The 21,158-nt window shown below is 39.3% G+C and overlaps 2 protein-coding genes across 3 annotated transcripts in view; both read left to right on the top strand.

The window, feature by feature from the left end:
* Positions 1-5,360, top strand: part of LOC143038643 (tubulin alpha chain-like) — a 30,128-nt gene extending 24,768 nt beyond the window's left edge. Inside the window, exons 9-10 of the mRNA XM_076208135.1 lie at positions 681-844; positions 3,549-5,360. Coding sequence (XP_076064250.1) covers positions 681-844; positions 3,549-3,708 — 324 coding nt within the window. The 3' untranslated portion in view covers positions 3,709-5,360. The remainder of the gene's footprint in view (positions 1-680; positions 845-3,548) is intronic.
* An 8,127-nt stretch (positions 5,361-13,487) lies between these two features.
* Positions 13,488-21,158, top strand: part of LOC143038645 (organic cation transporter 1-like) — a 35,129-nt gene continuing 27,458 nt past the window's right edge. For both annotated transcript variants that reach the window (XM_076208138.1, XM_076208139.1), the window contains exon 1: positions 13,488-13,627. The gene's annotated coding sequence lies outside the window, so the exon portion shown is untranslated. The remainder of the gene's footprint in view (positions 13,628-21,158) is intronic.

The following is a 21,158-nucleotide window of genomic DNA, read 5'->3' on the forward strand; positions in this document are numbered from 1 at the left end:
AAGGCCTAGTCCTCTGGTTACTGGAGACAATGGGATGTCCCTTGGGAGGAAAATCAGAGACAATGGAGAATCTCTTGGGAGTTGGTTGAAGGTTCACGTTCACTCTATATGTGTGCGTCCGCGCGTGTGCACGCTGGACACCTAAAGGGTTGACAACACTCCTCCTCCTAGTTCTGATCCGAATCCCAATTTTGATTTTGTTCCAGTACTTTTTTTTAATCCAAAACCGGTCATACACCTTTCCTCAAACTTGTTAAGGCCAGACCCAAACGCAGCTTTGCGATACTCACTCAGTCTTCCATTTACCCTCTACTTTAATCCTCTTCCTCCATCTCCTCTTCCTAAAGGACAGTAAAAATATATATATATAAAATAAAATAAAATAAAATGATTAAATAGATATTCAAATAAGACCAAATAAACAAATAAATTAACAAATAAACAAATAAATAAAGAAAAAGATAAATGAATTAATAAACGAACAAGTAAATGAATATATAGTTAGATAAATAAATATATAAATAAATAAATAAATAAATGAATAAATAAATAAATGAATATATAAATAAATAAATAAATAAATAGATAGATAAATAAGTAAATAAAAAATAGTTAAATAGATAAGTGAATAAACAATTATAAAGCTCATAATATCTAACATCAGTCTCCCTCTCCCGAAGGTGGGAATCAACTACCAGACGCCGACGCCCGTCCCAGGCGGTCAGCTGGCCTGCTTGTCCCGCTGCGTGTGTATGCTCGCCAACACCACATCGGTATCTTATGCCTGGGAAAGACTCGACTATAAGTTCGATCTCCTTTTCCAAAAACGCGCCTTCGTCCACTGGTAAGCGGGAATGGGGTGGCGCTCCTCTCTGTTTACTGCAAGTTCGTTATAATGTGTAGGGAAAGGAATTACGACCGTAAGGGTCCCGTCTCTGCCTCCCCATCGGTCTGGATTGGTTTATGCTATTCGTGCAGTGTGTGCGACCTCTTCTCCTCCTCCTGCTCCTTCTCCTCCCCGCTTCCTCCTTCTCCTCCTCCTCCTCCTCCTCCTCCTCCTCCTCCTCCTCCTGGTCCTCCTTTTCCTTAGCACAATTTTCCTCAAGGATAGAACCATTGATAAACCATTGGCAACGAAGTATAATTCTCCTTTAAGTCTATTTAGTACTTTGTGATTTCCATGATAAGGTAACGCTCATGCTGTGGCATTCAGCCAGGAGAAAGTTGAATCAGATACCATTTATGTGAAAGGCCCTGGCACTCAGGTAGCAGTGTAGTAGTAGTTGCCCTAATGATAGTAGCAGCGGCAGCAGCAGCAGCAGCAGCAGTAGTAGTAGTAGTAGTAGTAGTAGTAGTAGTAGTAGTAGTAGTAGTATTGATAGTAGTGAGAGGGTTAGGTATCTCAAACCCGCCTAGCTTTGCCATCATAGATCATCAAAATTCCCTGAAACTGACGTCCTCTCTGAAAAAAAAAAATATATATTTATATATCGTGTCACAGAAGGAGACCAACGTGGGCGAAATAAAAGAAATTGGAGGAAACATATCAAAATGCAGGGGAGTGAGGCAATAGGGGGAGCTTCGCATCTTACTGGAACAGCTATCGAATCATATGAAAAGAAAAATAGCAATGGCACAGGAATATGGGGCGTCTAATTGGCTAACAGCACTATCAATCAGGGCAAAGGAGTTTAACCTAAAGAAAATGGTATTCACGAATGCCATTTCACTGAGGTATGGGTGGTCATTGAATAGGCTGCCTAACGAATGTTCCTGTGGTACATAGTTTGATCCAAACCATGCGATGATATGCAATCAGGGTGAATTCATATGCATGAAACATGACGAGATAAGGGATCTCACCACCCAAATGCTTCGGGAGGTATACAAGGATATGGCCATCGATCCAACACTACTCCTCTTAGAAAGTGCGAGCGGACGTCAGCGCAAGAGGTTTCAGGACAGGGGGACAACTGGCCCTCTTTGACATACGAATATTTGATCCAATGGCCTACTGTTACAAAGACCTAACTGCTGATGTGTCCCATACCCGAAATGATAATGAGAAAATCGGGATGTACGAGGAGCGTATGCAGAATGTGAACCAGGGCTCATTCACTCCGATAATAACCTTCACGACTTCAAGCGTATGGGTGCAAGGGCAAAGGCATTCTACGCTCATCTGGCAGAAGTGATGGCAGAAAAGAAACAACAACCAAAGAGCAGTAATGTGGCGTGGATGAGATATAGACTATCATTCTCACTCTTAAGATCAGATCTCCTATGCTTAGGTGGTACCAAGTCCCCACCCCTTAAATTAGGACACATACAAAATCTCGAATTTGAGCAGACTAATAGTAAGGAGGATAAATGAACTTCTGTATTAGGCTTCATTAAAGTTAAATAATATAAAATATAAAGGGATAGTCGACCAGTCATTGGAAAGAGAGGGGCCAATGAACTGTGTCTGTGGGAGACAGATCCTGACTGCTTTCACCACACAGTTCTACGAGGATGGAGGTCGGTAAGTTAAAAAAGTATTAGTAGTAGCGGTAGCAATAGTATCAGGAATGATATCAGTGGTAGTAGAAAAGGAGAAGAAACGGAGAAGAAGGAAATAAAATGGGAGGAAGACCTCTTTCTTCACCCTTGAGCCTGAAGACTCAAGACCTTTGGAGCTCTCGTGAAGTCCTGCTTGGGAAAGTGGTGTCACTTGGGCCATTTTATATGACGAAATGACAAGCTACTTGGTTTCTCTTTTCTTCCAACAAAGACAATTATCAACAACTAGTGAATGGAGGGTGCTGTGTAGGGGAGGGGTGGGGGCAGTAAATACTAGGATTTTTTTTTTGTTTTTTTTTTTTTTTTTTTTTTTTTTTTTTTTTTTTTTTTTTTTTTTTTTTTTTTTTTTTTTTTTTTTTTTACCAGAGGCAGAGCGTTGGAGGCAAATACGGAGTGAGTGGACTATGGATTATCTACAGCAGACCATCCACTTGCGCGGGATAGGTTTTTGTGGGAGAGGAAGGGAAATCTGCAGGAAAATGAAATGACAGTCGTGTATAAAAGGGGGTTATTGCCCCTCAGCACTTTTAAGGAAAAATTAAGGTTAACTCCTGTGCTTTTAACAGTTAACTTAAGGGGTTATCACACTGAATTTCTACGTGTTTCACCAGCGCCGATTGTTGAGAGTTTGAGTAAAAATTGCTTTGGTCACAATATCCTATTTTCCAAATCCCCAAATATCAAATTATTTTTCTGTCATATATAGCAAAGCTGAATGGTGAATTAAGAGATTGTAAATGTACACGAATGTTGAACATACTGTTGAAAATTTCTTAGAGAAGTTTAGATTTCTGCAAGCAGAGTCATATTTTAGTTATTCAAATGGAGGTTGGAGGTAAGATGGTGGAGGAAAGATATCCCAGTGTGATAACCCCTTTAGCCAGTGTACTAGGAGAGGCACTCTGAGTTGGGAGGATTGGGGAGGCGAAAGGGGGACTGCCCTGGGCTTTCCACTCTTTCATGGCTTCTGTCTCCCACATTCGCAGGTATGTTGGGGAGGGCATGGAAGAAGGTGAGTTCATCGACGCCCGGCACGGGATGAGTGCCCTCGAGAGGGACTACGAGGAGATAGGAGGCGAGGGCGAAGCAGTCTTCATGAGCGACGATGAAAGCGGAGAGGACATCGACAATTCTCTCAAATTCTAACTGGTCATCTCTCGAAGCGTACCAAGCTCTAGTGCTGGGATCGGCAACCTTTGGGAGAGGCTGCGCCAGTTTCTTTGATTTGGACAACCCTACGTGCCAACAGTGCTTTTGAGTGCGTAAGTTAATGGAAATTCATATGCACTGTTTTACAGCAGTGGGGATGCTAGTCAATGTTAAATCATGAAGATCTGGTTTTAGCTTGATTTCTTGTCGTCACTTTTTTTTTTATTAGTGATGTTATTTTTTGATACTGTAACAAGGTTTCAAAACTAACTGGTGTGCTAGGGTCTATACTGTCACGTGACACGTGTGGCAGAGATTGCTGATCCCCTGCTCTAGTGGGTTCTCGTAGCATACCCAACAACATAGGAGTTTCACTCAGAGTACACTAGACACTAGAGTGTTCTTGGAGTATAATAAATATGGTTGGGTTTTAGAAACATACTATACTCGCTGCATCGAAAACTGGCCGGTAGGGCGGAGCACGGGGATTCCCCCTGTGTTGCCACTATTACTGTCTAATTCTTCCTGTAACCCCGATCCACCTCCTTAACCCTTGTGGCTCTCTCTTTTCTTTCTTTCTTGTTTTATGTGAATTGCTACGTTTAATAAGTTATTTCCGAAATTGTTATAATTTTTTGCCACACACCACCACCGAGGTAAAAATCAAAGCAATGTTTTCTATACAAAGGTTTCGTTTCTTCGAGTCGTAGACATGGCATACGAGCGGGAGAGAGTGACATTGCCGCTCCGTCTTTTCTCTGGCCACGCCCTCACACTGCATTCAGAAAGCATTGCATCCACACGCACGTTCTCGCCATGAAATGCGGCAGCTTGAACAGTCAGACCACACTTTTGTTTAGCTCGATGAAACTTGGGTAAATCAAAACTGCACAGTTGGGAAGTGTTGGATTGATACTTCATCTCAAGAAGCAACAGGAGTCAAACGAGGGGGCGGGTTGGCGAGCCGTGCGGGCCATGTTAGCTGTGGAGATGTGGCAACACCGGGGAATTCAGTAACCCCGCCTTAGCGGTCACTTCTCGTTGCGGCGAGTATAGACATGAATAAGTTCTTGTGATACGGCAGATTGTAATGCATCTTTAAAGTATACAAACTACAATTGATTCTCAAAGTAGGCCAAGAAATGGTGTATTCTTGAATTATTCTAGGTAACAGTGAATTCTAGGAGAGTGGTAGTTATTAGTGACTCCTCAAGGTATGATATATAGTTGGTTATTTTTGAACTATTCTAGGGACTGCTGGAATATCGAGGTAGGTCAAATATCTGGATTCTTTAAATATGCCAGGTACCTATGACTTCTTTGTAGCGAAACGTCATTGTAGTTTGGAATTTAGATTCTGTGACGTGACCGTTATACCACGTGACTATGACGTCATGTCGTACGGTGATGGCGCTGTTGGTGACGACATTTTTGGGGCAATTGTGTGTGTCGGGGGGAGGGAGGGGAGGACAGTAAATATTCATTGACAATATTTCCTTTTCTCACAGACAAAGCTCATGCTAGGATGGGTGTGGAGGACTTAAAGATACATGCAGGATATTTAGCTGATATTGATAGGATTGGAGAGACTATCAACAAATATTGACAATAACAACGATGTTTGTAAACAGTGATTATTTGAGTGTGTGTCGGGGTGGGTGGGGGTGGGGCTTAATAAAAGATTTCTGGAAATTTAATATTGAGTCTCATTGTCCCTTCGCATGTTTGAGCTTTCAATGGGGGAAAATAATCTGTTATTTTCAAAATGATTACTAACCTACGTTTTATGGTGATCTATTCTTGTTTATCTACTTATCTACTTTTTACTTTTATCTATCCATTTACCTACTTATTTATTAATTGATTTGTTCATCTATTCATTCATTCATTTATTTTTGCCATCGATCATATCTTCCTCCTGCACTGGATGTTTTGTACATTTTCGTTTTAGTTACCGAATCTTGTTCAAATGAAAACAACATTTAATTTTTTTTTTTCATAATGAGATAATTTCATAGTCCTTGAAAAATCTTATGAATGAGCTTAGAATAGTTACATGCGTACATTTATAAGATATATCTACATTGTAAGTTACATCGGAGCTACTCCCTGGGCTGTGACGTCATCACAAGATTACAGGTCCCTCCTAGTGGCGGGTTCGAGTCCCACACGCTTCTCCGATTCTCAGTGAGGTCTGTTATGTTACCTGCCCCAACAACAATCTAAAGCGCATAATAGGGCAAAGTTGATGACCTCGGATGCAGACGCTCAGCACCTCCTGGTGTATGGTACTCCTCATTATCTTCTGGGAGTTAATTAACCATATGAAACACAGCGTGATGTTTGAAGACAAACAGTCACTCCGGTTTGAAAAAATATAAATAGATAAATAAATAAATGAATAAGTAAATGAATAGGTAAATAAACGAATAGGTAAGTAAATATATAAATAAATAGATGAATAAATAAATAGATGAATAAACGAAGATAATTAGATAAATAGATAAATAAGTAAATGAATAGATAAATACATATATAAATAAATAATCTAATAGATAAATGAATGAATATAATTAATTGACACTGAATCAACAATAGATGAATAAATAGCAAATGAATAAGTAAATAAATGAATAAACGAATGCATAAATAACTAAATAATTGAATAAATAGATAAATTGATAAACAAATTAATAGTAAATGAATAATAAACAAGTAAATAGATAAGAAGATAAATAATTTATAAAGGTATAATAAACAAATAAATAGATAATTAGGTAAATGGTTCGTAAATAAATAAACATATAAATAAGAAAAACAGAATAATGTGGTGTAAACGAACTAGTGCCAATCTGACTAATTCCTCAAACTAGAAAGACTTGTTTTTTTTTCAAATTAGAATTGATTATCTTTAAAGAACAAAGAATAACTAGATCAAAATGTAGTGTCTAATTCCCCATTTGTGGCTGTTCAAGGCCTTTTGATGCTGCAACTGCAAGATTTATGGCCAAATACTCATAAACGAAATCCAATCTATGTTTGAATTTAGTACATAAGAACACATGAATAAAAGAGACTACAAGAGATCATAAAGATTACACTAGGTAGTTCCATATCCTTACCATCATTCCTATCCATAAAGCTATCTAATTTTCTCTTAAGACATCCAATAGTTTCGGCGTTCAATACATAGTTATCAAGTCCATTCCATTTGGAAACCGCTCTATTGGTAAATCAGTAGATTAATGCCTCCTTACCTCGCAATGCAAGTGATCCTGTCTTCAGTAAAAAAAGAATGTTAACTGGTGGTGTTAATATATGTTAACAATGTTAACATAACAGGTGGTATTTCTGTTTTATTTCTGGATTTATCCTGTCTGTTTTATTTATTGGTTGAAAGGAGGTATGGTCTGTCTTCTGTAATTTCTCTCATTCTGAGATACGTTTTTTTTTTTTTCAATCTGACTGGGAGTAAATAGACGAGTTAATTGTATCATAAAAATTATATGTACAGTTCCGAAAACGAATTCCTTGTTGTCGCGTGTTACAGTCTTGATTGGTGTATCTAGTGTTATAAATAAATTAAAATAAGAATAAGAATAAAAAAGAATAAAAGAGAGAGAGAGAGAGAGAGAGAGAGAGAGAGAGAGAGAGAGAGAGAGAGAGAGAGAGAGAGAGAAGAAAACTGTCGTACAATATATCGCCATGAATAAATAGGCGGACCCTTTTTATTTACGTCTGGGACCAGAGCAGATCCATGGAGTCACAAGAAGGGACAGATTGAGAAATGAGACCATCAGTAGAGAACTGGATATGAAAAACATAACCAATTACGTTGAAAGGACCCAATTGTGGTGGTATGGACATATGAATAGGATGGAGGGACATAGGACGCCGAGGAGGGGGTATCACTGGGTGCCCAACACCACAAGACGTCCCAAGGTAGGAACGAGGAAGAGATGGGACCAAAACGTTGACGAATCCCTCAAAAAAGCGGGGAACATCGCTCGACGACGTCCGTGCTCGGGAGATGCTCCTTGACCGAGAGAGCTGGAGGAGGCCGGTCGATCCTAAAGGCCTGAAGGCCTACCGGGAGATGAGCGAAATGGTTCAACCAAAGCTGATGTTTCCTCAGTCACGTTAGACTCGGAACCCTTTGTTGATATCAGTATATGTTAACAATGTATCGAAATAATCTGTTACCTCCAACTCAGGATCATAAGCTAAGGAAGAAAAATTATAGGATCAATTATAGAATTTCTTCGCTCAGCGTGCACGCTGAGCCGTGGGGATCCGGGATGCTCCGCCGACGCTCTGCACCGTCACTCAGGCACGCGCCGTCGCTCAGGTCATGGTAATGTTTTTATTACCTAACCTAACCTAATCTAAACCAACCTAACCTAACCTAATCTAAACTAACATAACATAACCTAACCTAACTTAACCTAACCTGGCTTTACCTAACCTAACTTTACCTAACCTAACCATTAATGCTCCCAAACCGTAAAAAGAATAACAGAAAAACATTACAATGGCCTGAGCAACGGCATGGAGCGACGGAGGAGCATTTCGGACCTTTCATGGTCCATACTATATGGAGCTTGGGACCTTTGTCGATCGGCGCGCGCGCGCGCGTGTGGGGGGGGGGGGAGATACTACAATTGGTCCAAACTGCACTTCCCCGAGGGGAAGTGGAGAGTTTCATAGCTGTAAATTAGATGGAGGGCTAACTATGCATTGGACTGGGTAATAAGACAGATATCCTGGAGAATTGGGCATCATCAGCACATTACGGGGAATGTTGAAGATGGTTTCAAAAGTTTATTACAAGTTAGGACTCCCGTCAATCCTTGCAAGATCCGCACTAATGCACAGTAACAGCTTGGTCGAAGAATGACAAAAATGTAGAAAGTTAGAAAAGGAAAATTTATTTACTACCCGTCTGATATATTTAACTCTCTCTTTCTATCTATCTATTCATTTACTACCCATGTGATGTCTCTCTCTCTCTCTCTCTCCTCTCTCTCTCTCTCTCTCTCCGGCGAATTACTCGGACTCCTGCCTATGGAAGGCAAAGTCGCCCCACGAAAGACAGAGAAGATTGACAAAAAATCTTTGTCACAACAAGCTTGCCATTTCATTCAATGAAGTATATATATGTCTATCTATCTATCTATCTGCCTGTCTGTATGTCTATATTTATTTATATCTAATTTTCTCTCCCCCCCCCTTTCTTTAGTGCGCTGAATCTAGAATGAGTTATTGGATCTGCAACATTGAACAACGTCTTTCCTCTGACGTAACTTTGTTTACAAAGGGCTGCAGACTCTGTCGTAGCATTCAATGGGACTTCAATCCCAAAACCTTTAAGTGTTGATCAATGTAGAACAGGTGGCTTCTGGTCTGAGTACAGGAGATATATGTCCAATACAATCAAGATAAGAAATAGTTTAGGTTGCTACGTAGACAAAGTATGATACAAGGATTGATCAGGTTACTGGTGTCGGAGTTTCCTTCAGAGGACCGAAATCTTCTGCGATGAGTCTGCGATGCGGTGTGGGTGCACGTGCTGTGGGAGAGCGAGGAAGGGCAAGGGAGGTGGTTTCCGCTTTTTCTTTTCATTCGAACTCGTAATGGATTGAAAGGTCTGCTGTTAGTATACTTTATTGTTATAACTCACCGTAACTCACTGGAATCTTTCAGAATGGCATTTGTAAACCTGGTAGATGGATCGAAAGGGTCAAACAACCTGACACTTCAGGAAACAAAAATAACCTTCGGTTCGCGAATCCGATCAGGGAATCCAAGCAAAGATAGCCACTTGCAAATTTCTGGACGCTTCAAATCTAACAGTTCACATGCAGATAATTTCACTGTTATTGGCCCAGAGTCCATGAAACTTGCCAAAATTTATTCATTTGTAGTATATATTCACTTCGAAATCGATTCCAACCGCATAGATCAGCGTTTCTCAACCCTTTTACCCTTACGTAACCGTTAAGATAAATTGCATGTCTCAAGGAACCCCTGCGCAAAAAAAAAAAAAAAAAAAAAAAACACACATACCATATCTTTCTCATTTTTTCATCGTAATAATAGGTTAGATAGGATGATGTCTATATTACATTATTACAATAACCAATATTATGTCGTGCGTGTTTGATTATACTACGTATATGAAACTAAATGAAAAATCAAAAGTGCATTAGCTTATCTCACTTGTTCTCGCGGAACTCTTAGGGGCATTTTGCGGAACCTTAGGGTTCCGGGGAACCCTGGTTGAGAAACGCTGATATAGATAGTCATTTCATCCAATGGATCCCACTGGACACCATCGGACGTCGTTGGACGCCATTGGACGCCGTTAAAGGATAACCGTCGCCCTGTGTTTTTGTGCTGGATGATTCCTAACTCCCTTCCACTTTCAACTTCCAGTGGAAGTGTCCTTTACCTCATTTGTGCACACTAAGTTCTTGTTTCTCGCTAGGTCCCTTCTCGCACGTGTTGGTATATTGAAACGCCCATTTCAGTTTATATAGGTTCTTAACTCAGGCTTATCATTTGTCTCAGTTAAAAGCTATTTCCTATCGAACTTGCAAAGGATTACAAAGGATGAGCATGCCGAACATTTTGGTTCATAACTAGGTCGGATGCGAAAAAATGAACAAATAAATAAATAGATAAGTAAATAAATATAAAGATAATGATAAATAATAATCAAACAGATAGATAATAAGGATTTGTAAAAAACACAAATGATAAACAAATAAGTAATAACAAATGAATGAATAAAATAAGATAAATGGCAGGAATTACAGCATCTTCCTTAGGTGTTTATCTAAACGAATCTTAAAATTTCGAACTATACTACATTGCACTGCCTCTGCAAGAAGTTTATTCCATTCATTTACTACAAGGTTGACGACATTTTTTCTACCCACACCCAAATTGAATCTACTTCCTGACAGTTGGAGGCCATTATTTTTTGTCTGATTTGCTTTCAGTATGAAAGCGTCGTCTTGGATGACTAGTCTTTTTCCATTGTCAAACTTAATCTAACAATTTTGTTGTCTTTTGTCGTCTGAGTCGGTGATAAGATTCTGGAGGTAGATAAGTCTCAAACATGGAGATTTGAAGGTTGTCTTATCACGTGCAACTGAAATCTGAATAACCTTTCGTACATCTAAAAAACATTTGTCAGAGATGGTGAATATGAATTACATGGCTTAGGTGCAATTGAAGCAAAGTACGCCTTTCATTATATATAAAAAAAGGGAACATCATATAGGATGAAGATCAGATGTAAGGCATCTCACAGTACCATCCTAAGTATGTAGTGTTGCTGGTGAGGTGCATACGTCAGGAAATGCATAGCTGCGGCCTGTTGGGGCGCTGTTGAGAGTCGGAGAAATTATAAAGGATTACAAAGGCGGAGCATGCCGACAGGAGATCTTTTGGTCTATAACTAGGTCGGTTGCAAAAAAAAATATACATATAATAATGATAAATAGATAAATAGAAATTATAATGATATAAATAATAATAAACAAAATAAATACATGCATAGATATAGTTAAATGATAAACAAACAGGTAAACAGTAGATAATAATGAATTGACAGATAACTAATAATATGGTAATATGGTCGAGCGGTTGTATAGGCTGACTAAAACTCCGTTGGAATTGTTGGCTCTCCTTTTATTATGTGCTACTATTTGTTTCGGAGTTTGACTACGGGAGGCACTGAAATGTGGCAAGATAGGGCAAGCTGTACTCACACTGCGTAGTGACCTTACTCTTGGTGATGCTTATGTCGTGACTGTCTTCGTCGGCTCCTAGACCTGGAATGCACTCTCGCGTCGCGTCGGGTCCTAGTCGGCTTCCCTGCTATGCGCTGACCAATCACACTTTAGGCCTATAGCACGTGACCTAGTATGGGGCGGAGTTAACCCGGGACAAAGGGTGCGTCTATCGGAAGCGTGGTGGCTGGGCATGGCCAAGCCACTCTAGGCCTTTGTTTACGATACGCGCTAAAACCCAACTTGCCACAATACGCGCTAAAACCCAACTTGCCACAATAATAAATGAAAATCAAACAAATAATAATAAACAAACAGACAAGTAATAACAAACAAATAAACAAATAATATAGAATAAATGGCTCATTACAGTATCAGCAGGAAGTTTATTCCATTCATTAACTACACGGTTGGCGAAGTTGTTTCTGCCCACTTCCAAATTAAATCTATTTCCTGATAGTTTGAGACCATTATTTCTTGTCGGATTCTCATTCAGTGTAAAAATGTTGTCACTTTTGATGTTGTCAATTCCCTTTAGAATCTTAAAGACCTGTATTTAGTCACCTCTGAGTCTACGCTTTTTTAGGAAAAAACAGATTCATATGTTTTAGTCGATTTTCGTATGATTTATTTTTGATATTTGGAATCAGTTTTGTGGCTCGCCGTTGTACTTTTTCCAATCTGTCAGAACCCACAACTAAGGAAAAACGAGACCAGCACGCTTTCGACTATGCCACCAGATCACAGGAAAATGAGGAGACTACGCCAGGATACGTGTAGCCGTCACCTTTGCTCTATGCGCTCGGACTCTTGGGGCAAATGACAATCACTGCCGGGAATCGGAGAAAATTGTGGAATTGGAACCCACAACTAAGCGAACACGAGAATCACCATGTCTATGCCAACGTTCTTACATACTCGATCAGAGCTAATTTCTGGAGGACATTGCGAAGATGGGATTTATAAGCCGACATGACGTCACAACGGACCTAGAAGGGGATGTGAATGGATTCAAACTACAACTTCATGACGATAAACTTGTCTTGACAACAGACGCCCGTTTGTAATCAACAACTGGCGTTCTAAACACATCTCCATCATATTTTCTCCACAATGATTCGTGCCATACACATAAAACTTCCCTACTGCTCCATTTATTAGCTTATTCCCTACTTTACCCTACGTCACCTTCCACTATCGTTGAAAGTAACACAATAACAACGTTTAAAAATCGCTTAGATAAATATTTGGACTCTAATCCGCAAATAAAATATTATCCCTTGCAATAAAAGATCTGACAATTCTGGTATTTAATTGCAATTGGATAGGATAGTTGTAGCAGTAGTGTTAGTTCATCTTCTGCTCTGCTTTCTTAACTGTAGCTTAGTTTAGTAAACACAAACAGCCTCGTTAGGGCCGGTAGGCCTGCTGTTGTTTGTTCTTCCTTTGTGTTCCTTTAGCATTGAGATCCCTCAACATAATTACATTGTTAACAACAGATGATTTGTAAATTTGCTTGATCCAGCCCCCAGTTTCGCAGATTGTAGTGCATTTCAAATCTCTCTACAGTTCATCAATAAACTGTGAATCTTAATACAAATCTTACTTTACAGGATTTTTTTTTTTTTTTTATGAATTCTGCCACGGGGGGTAGGGGGTTGGAGGTTTCCACTAGAAAATATGGCAATGAGCTACTGACACAAACCAACTAGTAAATAATCCTTTAGTAAATAGATGGGCAGAAAATAGAAGAATCATTAACATAATATGTTTTATGTTAAATGCTTATGAACACCGAACACATCACGATGACTAAATGCTGAGATGCCGAGATACTGAAAATTTCATCTTTATTTCAAGCTATGCCCCAAGGCTGTGTCACTTGAGTGTAGTTCATTGATAGATAAAACCACGGAATTTTCTGTGTGATAAGTCTTATTGAGATTACCTGCATTATCACATCAGTGGCCGATTAGATATAGACGCAAAAGGAATCAGGAAGCAGTGACGTAGTAGACAGCTGGAGCAGCCGTCGTCAGTCTTCGCTCTCCATCGTCGACGGGGGTGACACGAATCTGCCATAGTTTCCGTTCTGCAACGTGATATCTTCAAAGCTGGTTAGTTGTCTTTGGGAGGCTCTATCAGCCGAACATTTTTGTGGTGGTAATACATTTCATATATATATATATATATATACATATACATATATATATATATATATATATATATATATATATATAAATATATATATATATATATATATATGTGTGTGTGTGTGTGTGTGTGTGTGTGTGTGTGTGTGTGTGTGTGTGTGTGTGTGTGTGTGTGTGTGTGTGTGTGTGTATTCACCACGGATCTGCTGCAGCCTCTTGTCGAGACAGCCAGACACCATCCTACGGCAGCGAGCTCAGAGCTCGTTATTAGCCGATCTCTGGGTAGGTCTGAGACCACTCACACATCACACACCGGGAATGCAAGGTCACAACTCCTTGACTAACATCCCGTACCTACTCGCTGCTAGGTGAACAGGGGCTACACGTGAAAGGAGACAAACCCAACTTATCTCCGCCCGCCCGGGGAATCGAACCCCGGTTCTCTGACTTGTGTGTGTGTGTGTGTGTGTGTGTGTGTGTGTGTGTGTGTGTGTGTATATATGTGTATATATGTATATATATACATACATGTATATATGCAGAAGAAATCACTTGAACGCGTGATACTAGTATGCAGACAAACCACTGGGAAAATGAAAGAGATGAGACCGAGCGCTTTCGTCTATTCAGACATTTTCAAGGTATAGATACATAAAAGAGACAAGTATATATAGTCAGAAGGTTAAGGTGGATCTCTCCCAGTGCCATATTGGCTCAAGTGTCCGGACATTTGGTTTACAATTTTTGTTATAATAAATTCATCCAATTTGTATAATCCTTGACTTAAATTTAAATTATTAACAAATGTATTCTTGATCAGACTGGATTCTATGATGTTTCTATTCAAATAAGAATTACTTTTGACAATTACTTTAGCTTCATTCCAATTGATACAATGGTTAAAATCCCTAAGATGGACAAATAACGCGTTGGACGTTTGACCACTTCTAACGCTATATTTGTGTTGCTTTATTCTAACATTTAATTCCTTTCCAGTCTGACCAATATAGCATTTGTTGCAATCTTTACATGGAATTTTATATACACAGCCTTCCTTATTTTCAGGGGAATTTTTAATCAAAAGACTTTTGACTGTGTTGGAGTTCCTAAAAATGGTTTGGATGTTGAAATTCTTAAGAATATGCGGCAATTGATCAAGCAGCTCTCCTCGAAATCACCATCACTTCCATACATGTATGGGTTGATTAAAACTCACAAACCGAACAACCCTGTGAGACCCATTACATGTTCCCGAGGATCTGCTGGGTACAATTTGTCCAAGTGGCTTGTGTCCGTTTTGAGCCCTCTAGTAGGGACAATTTCCCACAGCCACATACACAACAATGTAGAGTTAGTTAACAAACTTAATAACCTTAATGTTAACTATGATTTTTCTCTTATTAGTTATGATATCACTTCGTTATTCACCCGTGTTCCAGTTTTTGATTTATTAGTGTATCTTGAAGAAGAGTTGGAGAAATTTGATTTACCACTGCCTACTGCCACCATTATTGATTTAATTAAATTGTGTGTTTTGGAATCTCATTTTGTGTTTAACGGTAACTATTATTTACAGAATTTCGGTATGGCAATGGGTAATCCGATTTCTCCAATTCTTAGCAATCTTTATATGGAATTTTTTTAAACAAAGTTGTTACCCAATATTCTCCCCCAAAATGTTACTTGGTTTAGGTACATTGATGATATTTTGTGCATTTGGCCTGTTAATGCTGAACCGTCAACTTTCTTGTCACAACTTAACGCCTTAGTCCCTTCAATCAATTTTACCATGGAAATAGAACAAAATAATCAATTACCTTTCCTTGATGTATTGATATACAGAAACGAAAGGTCTTTCAAATTTGATGTTTATAGGAAACCCACTAATGTTCTTTCATATGTTCATTTTTACTCTTCTCATCATTACAGGACCAAAGCATCTGTGTTATCTTCAATGTACCTTCGTGCTTATCGGGTTTGTAGTCCGGAGTTTTTGGATGATGAATTCTCAAGAATAAATGACATAGCTTTAAAATTAAAGTATCCAAATCATCTAATTGAAATTTCTCAAAAAATGGCTACAAAGTCTTATTTTGATGACAAAACTAAAGAAAAATTTAATTCTAAAAATCTTCTCGTTCTTCCGTATCATGACAACTTCATTAAATTGCCGCATATTCTTAAGAATTTCAACATCCAAACCATTTTTAGGAACTCCAACACAGTCAAAAGTCTTTTGATTAAAAATTCCCCTGAAAATAAGGAAGGCTGTGTATATAAAATTCCATGTAAAGATTGCAACAAATGCTATATTGGTCAGACTGGAAAGGAATTAAATGTTAGAATAAAGCAACACAAATATAGCGTTAGAAGTGGTCAAACGTCCAACGCGTTATTTGTCCATCTTAGGGATTTTAACCATTGTATCAATTGGAATGAAGCTAAAGTAATTGTCAAAAGTAATTCTTATTTGAATAGAAACATCATAGAATCCAGTCTGATCAAGAATACATTTGTTAATAATTTAAATTTAAGTCAAGGATTATACAAATTGGATGAATTTATTATAACAAAAATTGTAAACCAAATGTCCGGACACTTGAGCCAATATGGCACTGGGAGAGATCCACCTTAACCTTCTGACTATATATACTTGTCTCTTTTATGTATCTATACCTTGAAAATGTCTGAATAGACGAAAGCGCTCGGTCTCATCTCTTTCATTTTCCCAGTGGTTTGTCTGCATACATATATATATATATATATACATATATAGATATATATATATATACATATATATATACATATATATACATATACATATATATACATATATATATATATATACATATATATTTAATAGCTAATCCCAGATGATCTTCAACTCAAGGAGAGGCTCTCACATTGAGCAATTTAAGAGGGAGAGCTTCGCGTCCTCTTATGAGTCTCATTTATTCATTCAACTGTCTTTCCATTTATAAGCTAACTTACTTAGCCATCTATCAATTTATTCATCTTTTCTATATTCTATTTTTGTTTGTTCAATTTCCACTCGTTTATTCATTTATTTATTCGTTTATTCAGTAGCCAACAACGGTCCACGGGCCCACTAATAGATCTCCGCACGATGAAATTTTGGACTGTTGAAGGAAGAGGAGGAAAAGGATTTCTGTTCTTTATTGTTCGGGAGTTAAGCTCCCACGGGCTTTGGTGTGAGCCCGTTTGGTGGGTGATTTGATTTATGAGTGTGTATGGGCCCAACCACACACACCCATACATTCACCAGATGTGCATACATATATGAAATACGTATGCACATCTCGGAGAATGCACCCTTCCTAACATTAGCTGTGTTCAGTGATGGTGGTGTATATAGCAAGTGGTGTAATAATATTATAGACAAAGTGGGGGTGATTCAATATATGAGTGTGTGTGGCTTGGCCACACACCCACTCATACATTTACCGGATGTGCATACCTATGTTAGATATGTATGCACATCTCGGTGAATTCACCCTTCCTGACATAAACGGGTACACAATAATAGAGAAAAATATTTAAAGGGGGGGCTGACACTCCACCAACAGACGCAGTTCGTAATCGCTTAGGTGGCGGCATAGGCGACGCACAAGACCCTCAGATGTTGTCGGAGGCCCTCTCCTAAGAAAAGCAGTTGCGGGGCAATGCTTGAGGTAATGGTTCAGGGTGGCTGCAGAGGTGGCATCTTCTTTCTTCAGGTGTTGCATTTCTTTTAATTTCCCAGAAACAACGGTCCTCCAGTCGCAGACGGAAGAGCAGAGTTTCCACTTTTCTAGGTGTGGAGCGAGGAAGTACAAGGGGCTCATAGTCTGTGACTGCCCTGTACCACCTCGCCCTCTCTGACACCTCTGCCTCCAGTCTGTGCTGAAGGAACCATTGTACCTGATTAAGAGCCCTGGTGCGTAGGCGCAACTGATTTCTGCTGAGGGGGACGACAACATCGACTTCGGGTCTTTGGCGCGCCGCTTCTGCTGCGGCGTCGGCTAGCTCGTTACCTGCGACACCTACGTGGCTTGGCACCCAGTTGAGCTGGGCTGTGTCGATTCTAAGCTGCCTAACAGAGACTGTAAATCCGTGTGGATCACCACAGGACCAGCTCGAGGAAGAAGACTAGGAGGAGGAAGGAGAGGAGGAGGAGGAGGGGATATGTCTTTCAGTGTCAGCTCTCGTAGTGTGAAAAAGTTGAAAAAAGTGAAATTTTATTTATCTTTTGTCTGGTCCTGGGACCGTGTGCCAGTCTCTCGGGAATGCACCTCCGAATATAGTTGAGGGTGTTCGCAGAATTTGAAACGAGCGGCATTAAAATGATTCACTCCAACGTCTATCTTGCACGGTAACCTGTACCCTGCACTGGGGTATTGACTGCACGTTATCATAAACATACATAAGAACATAAGAATAAAGGAGACTGCAAGAGACCATAGGGCCTACACTAGGCAGTAGTAACTACATAGAACCATGGAGTCAAAGCTTTAGGGGCTGTTTTGGTGTTCTCCGATGAACTAGAACCAAATGTCATTTCTCTAGGCTAGAGTAAAGTATCTACTCTTAGGGAAATTATGCTACTTTTTTATAGTACGAATATCCCTCCTTTATGACGTTCTCTTGAAATTGTCCTTTTCCAACTTCTTTTGAGTATTCCTTTTCTTTTCCCCTGCGTCTCTTGTGGTAGGGGGAGAAAAAAAAAATCTGCCACCGTGATTCCCATGCGAGTCGTGGAAAGCAACAAAGAGGAATGGAATGATGGGACTTGGGATCCTGTTCTCCGTATTAACCTAGAAGAAGTCAAGACATGCGAGGGCCTGGGAAGAGCCCTAAATTCTGAGTCATTAGATGAGAGTGGTTGTGGCATAGATGCGAGTAAAAGGGAAGAGATTGGCAGTATTTTTGTAAGAAAGAAAATATATGTGTTAGCGTTAAGTGAAACTAGATTGAAAGGAAGGGTGATTTTTAGTTTGTGAGTGTGGTAGGGAGCGTCGGGAGTGATGAGGAGGCGAGGGAGGGAAGGAATTTCTCTGTTGGTAAAATATGACATATGAAAACGCGTAGTGGAATGTAGAACGTTTTCAAGGTTAATGTAGGTAAAAATGAAACTGGGATGGATGATGTAAGATTTTGCTAGTATATATGGATGTGGTAGTGACAGAAATCAAGAGGAAATGAAAGCTTTTTGGATAGCTTTAAGTAAGTATTTAGAGAGTTTTGGTAGGACTGTAAATGTAATTGTGTTGATGGACCTCAATTAGAGTAGGGGATACGTTGATAGATACAGTAGTAGAGAAGTTTGAGGTATCAGACATGAATCGTAGTGGAGAGATGACGATGGACATGTGCTATGAGAATGCGTTGTTGATAACAGACAGTGTTTACGAAGAGAGCCAAACACGGGAAGAGCAGTTGGTAGGGCATTGATTGATTATGCAGTAGTATCCAAAGGAAGGAAAAGAAGATTTATGGATGTTTATGTTTCAGGAGAGAGAGAGGGGGGGGGAAGAGTCGAAAAGTAGAAGGAAATATGAGAGTGAACGAAAAATGGAGGAGGAAAAGGGCGAGAAGTGCTGATTTAGCAAATTAAATCAGAAGAAAAAGGAGAAGGAATGCCAAAAGCTGAGAGATGCATGGGAAGTTGTAAGGGAGAAAGGGGAGGTAGGAGAAGGAGAAAAATTAACATATTTTAAGGAAGAAGTAACAAAGCGTGTAAATAAGATATATGGGGCGGGGAGGATGGGAGGGAATAGATGGAAGGGTAGTGAATTGTGGGATGAAGAGATGAAGGTGGTAGTAGAGAAGAATAACCTTGATACGTCTATTTCTGACAGTCAGTACAGTTACTTAATACTTTCCCTGCTTGATCATTTACTCGCCAATGTGGTCATTAGCTGACGCTTGTCATTTGTACCTTGACAAGAGTATTTGTGCGTCTAGTCTTCTTTGTGGTCGGTCAATCTTGGAGGACCTGATTTATGGTTGGGATATCAGCAGTGTATGCATATTCTTTTAAATATTAGAACTAACCCTTACTATTCGCTGTGTCGTTCTCTTCCAGGACTGTATATATCGGCAAAGAATACGCAACTCGTGTGTATTTAGCATCTACTATGTTTACAGCCGATTTGATGTCCCACTAGTCAGTTCCAGCGTTGTTTCTTGCTTAATGTTGTCCACTTTGGAATTTATTGAAGATACTTGTGAAGTCAGTGACACTACCTCTTTCGAATGCAAGGCAAACAAGGTTCTTGAAGATCTCGATTTTTTGTGATGATTATACTCCTCTATATCTTATCTATTATCAAATCTTATGTGTCTGTGAATTTACTGTCTTGTTTACTCCGTCTGAGGATGTAATAGACGAAAGTACTTACCCTCTTCAAGTTTCTTCCTCCTGAGGTAATTTTGCATACTTTGTTTCGAAGTGATATGACACACACACACACACACACACACACACACACACACACACTCACACACATATATATATATATAAATATATATATATATACATATATATATAAATATATATATATATATATATATATATATATATTTCTGTTTATAGTTTTCTTCAAGATATTTTCCTCATACCTTAGAATTATCTTAGACTCTCTTGGGAGTGTTGCGATGACTCCGCCGTAGTCATCATTGCCAGATTCGAATTTCGCCTCGCTCGAGTCTTCTTCAGTGGCATTGGTGTTTGTCTTCTTGGTCGTTGGTGTGTTCCTTTACCCTAGGGTGGTAAGAGAAAAAATAACTCTGTGCGTTCTTTTTTTTCATTGATGTGCAAGGTACTTTATAGGTTGTTGGACTACAGTAGTATGGAGGCGTGAAGATGAAAGACTGCCATGGGTTTTTCCCATTAATTAGTTCAACTTGTCGGGTCGACAGTTGGGCATAGTCTGTCGCTTGCCACCTTAGGGAGCGAAAAAGAAAATGCGTGTCGGTTACCAACGCGGTTACAATTCTATAAATATATTCCTTACGACTTAATCTTTGTTCAGGATAGAACTGAGTGTGAGCACCCAATGTAATGTATAGATACATATATACAGGCCGTGAGGTCACCCTCTCTGACCAAGGGTTAGATCACATAATAGGTTTCCGTTGAAGCTTACCCCTAAATACCACATTTCACCATAGGAACAGAAGTACACATGCACCAGCACAGACTGAATAAATCATAAACTCAAGGGTAAGCATTAAGACATATAAGTATTGTCTTGCAACAATTTATACAATACTTGCGTGGGTCACTACCCACTAATCCTAGGAAGAGAGATATGTCTTACAATAAATTGAACTTAAAAATGGATTTACAAGATTCTATACAATAAGCGAGGATGCTCTCGTCTTCATCTTTGTGCACATCCATTTGGTCGTTGTCCGTTATCGCCTCCTCCCTGTCTTTCGCGTAGTGACCTGGCGGCCCAAGTCGACCTTGTCGTTGATGTTACCTAAGGTT

Source organism: Oratosquilla oratoria, chromosome 24, assembly GCF_046742065.1.
Source record: "Oratosquilla oratoria isolate Oo_2021 chromosome 24, ASM4674206v1, whole genome shotgun sequence".
Taxonomy (NCBI): Eukaryota; Metazoa; Arthropoda; class Malacostraca; order Stomatopoda; family Squillidae; genus Oratosquilla; species Oratosquilla oratoria.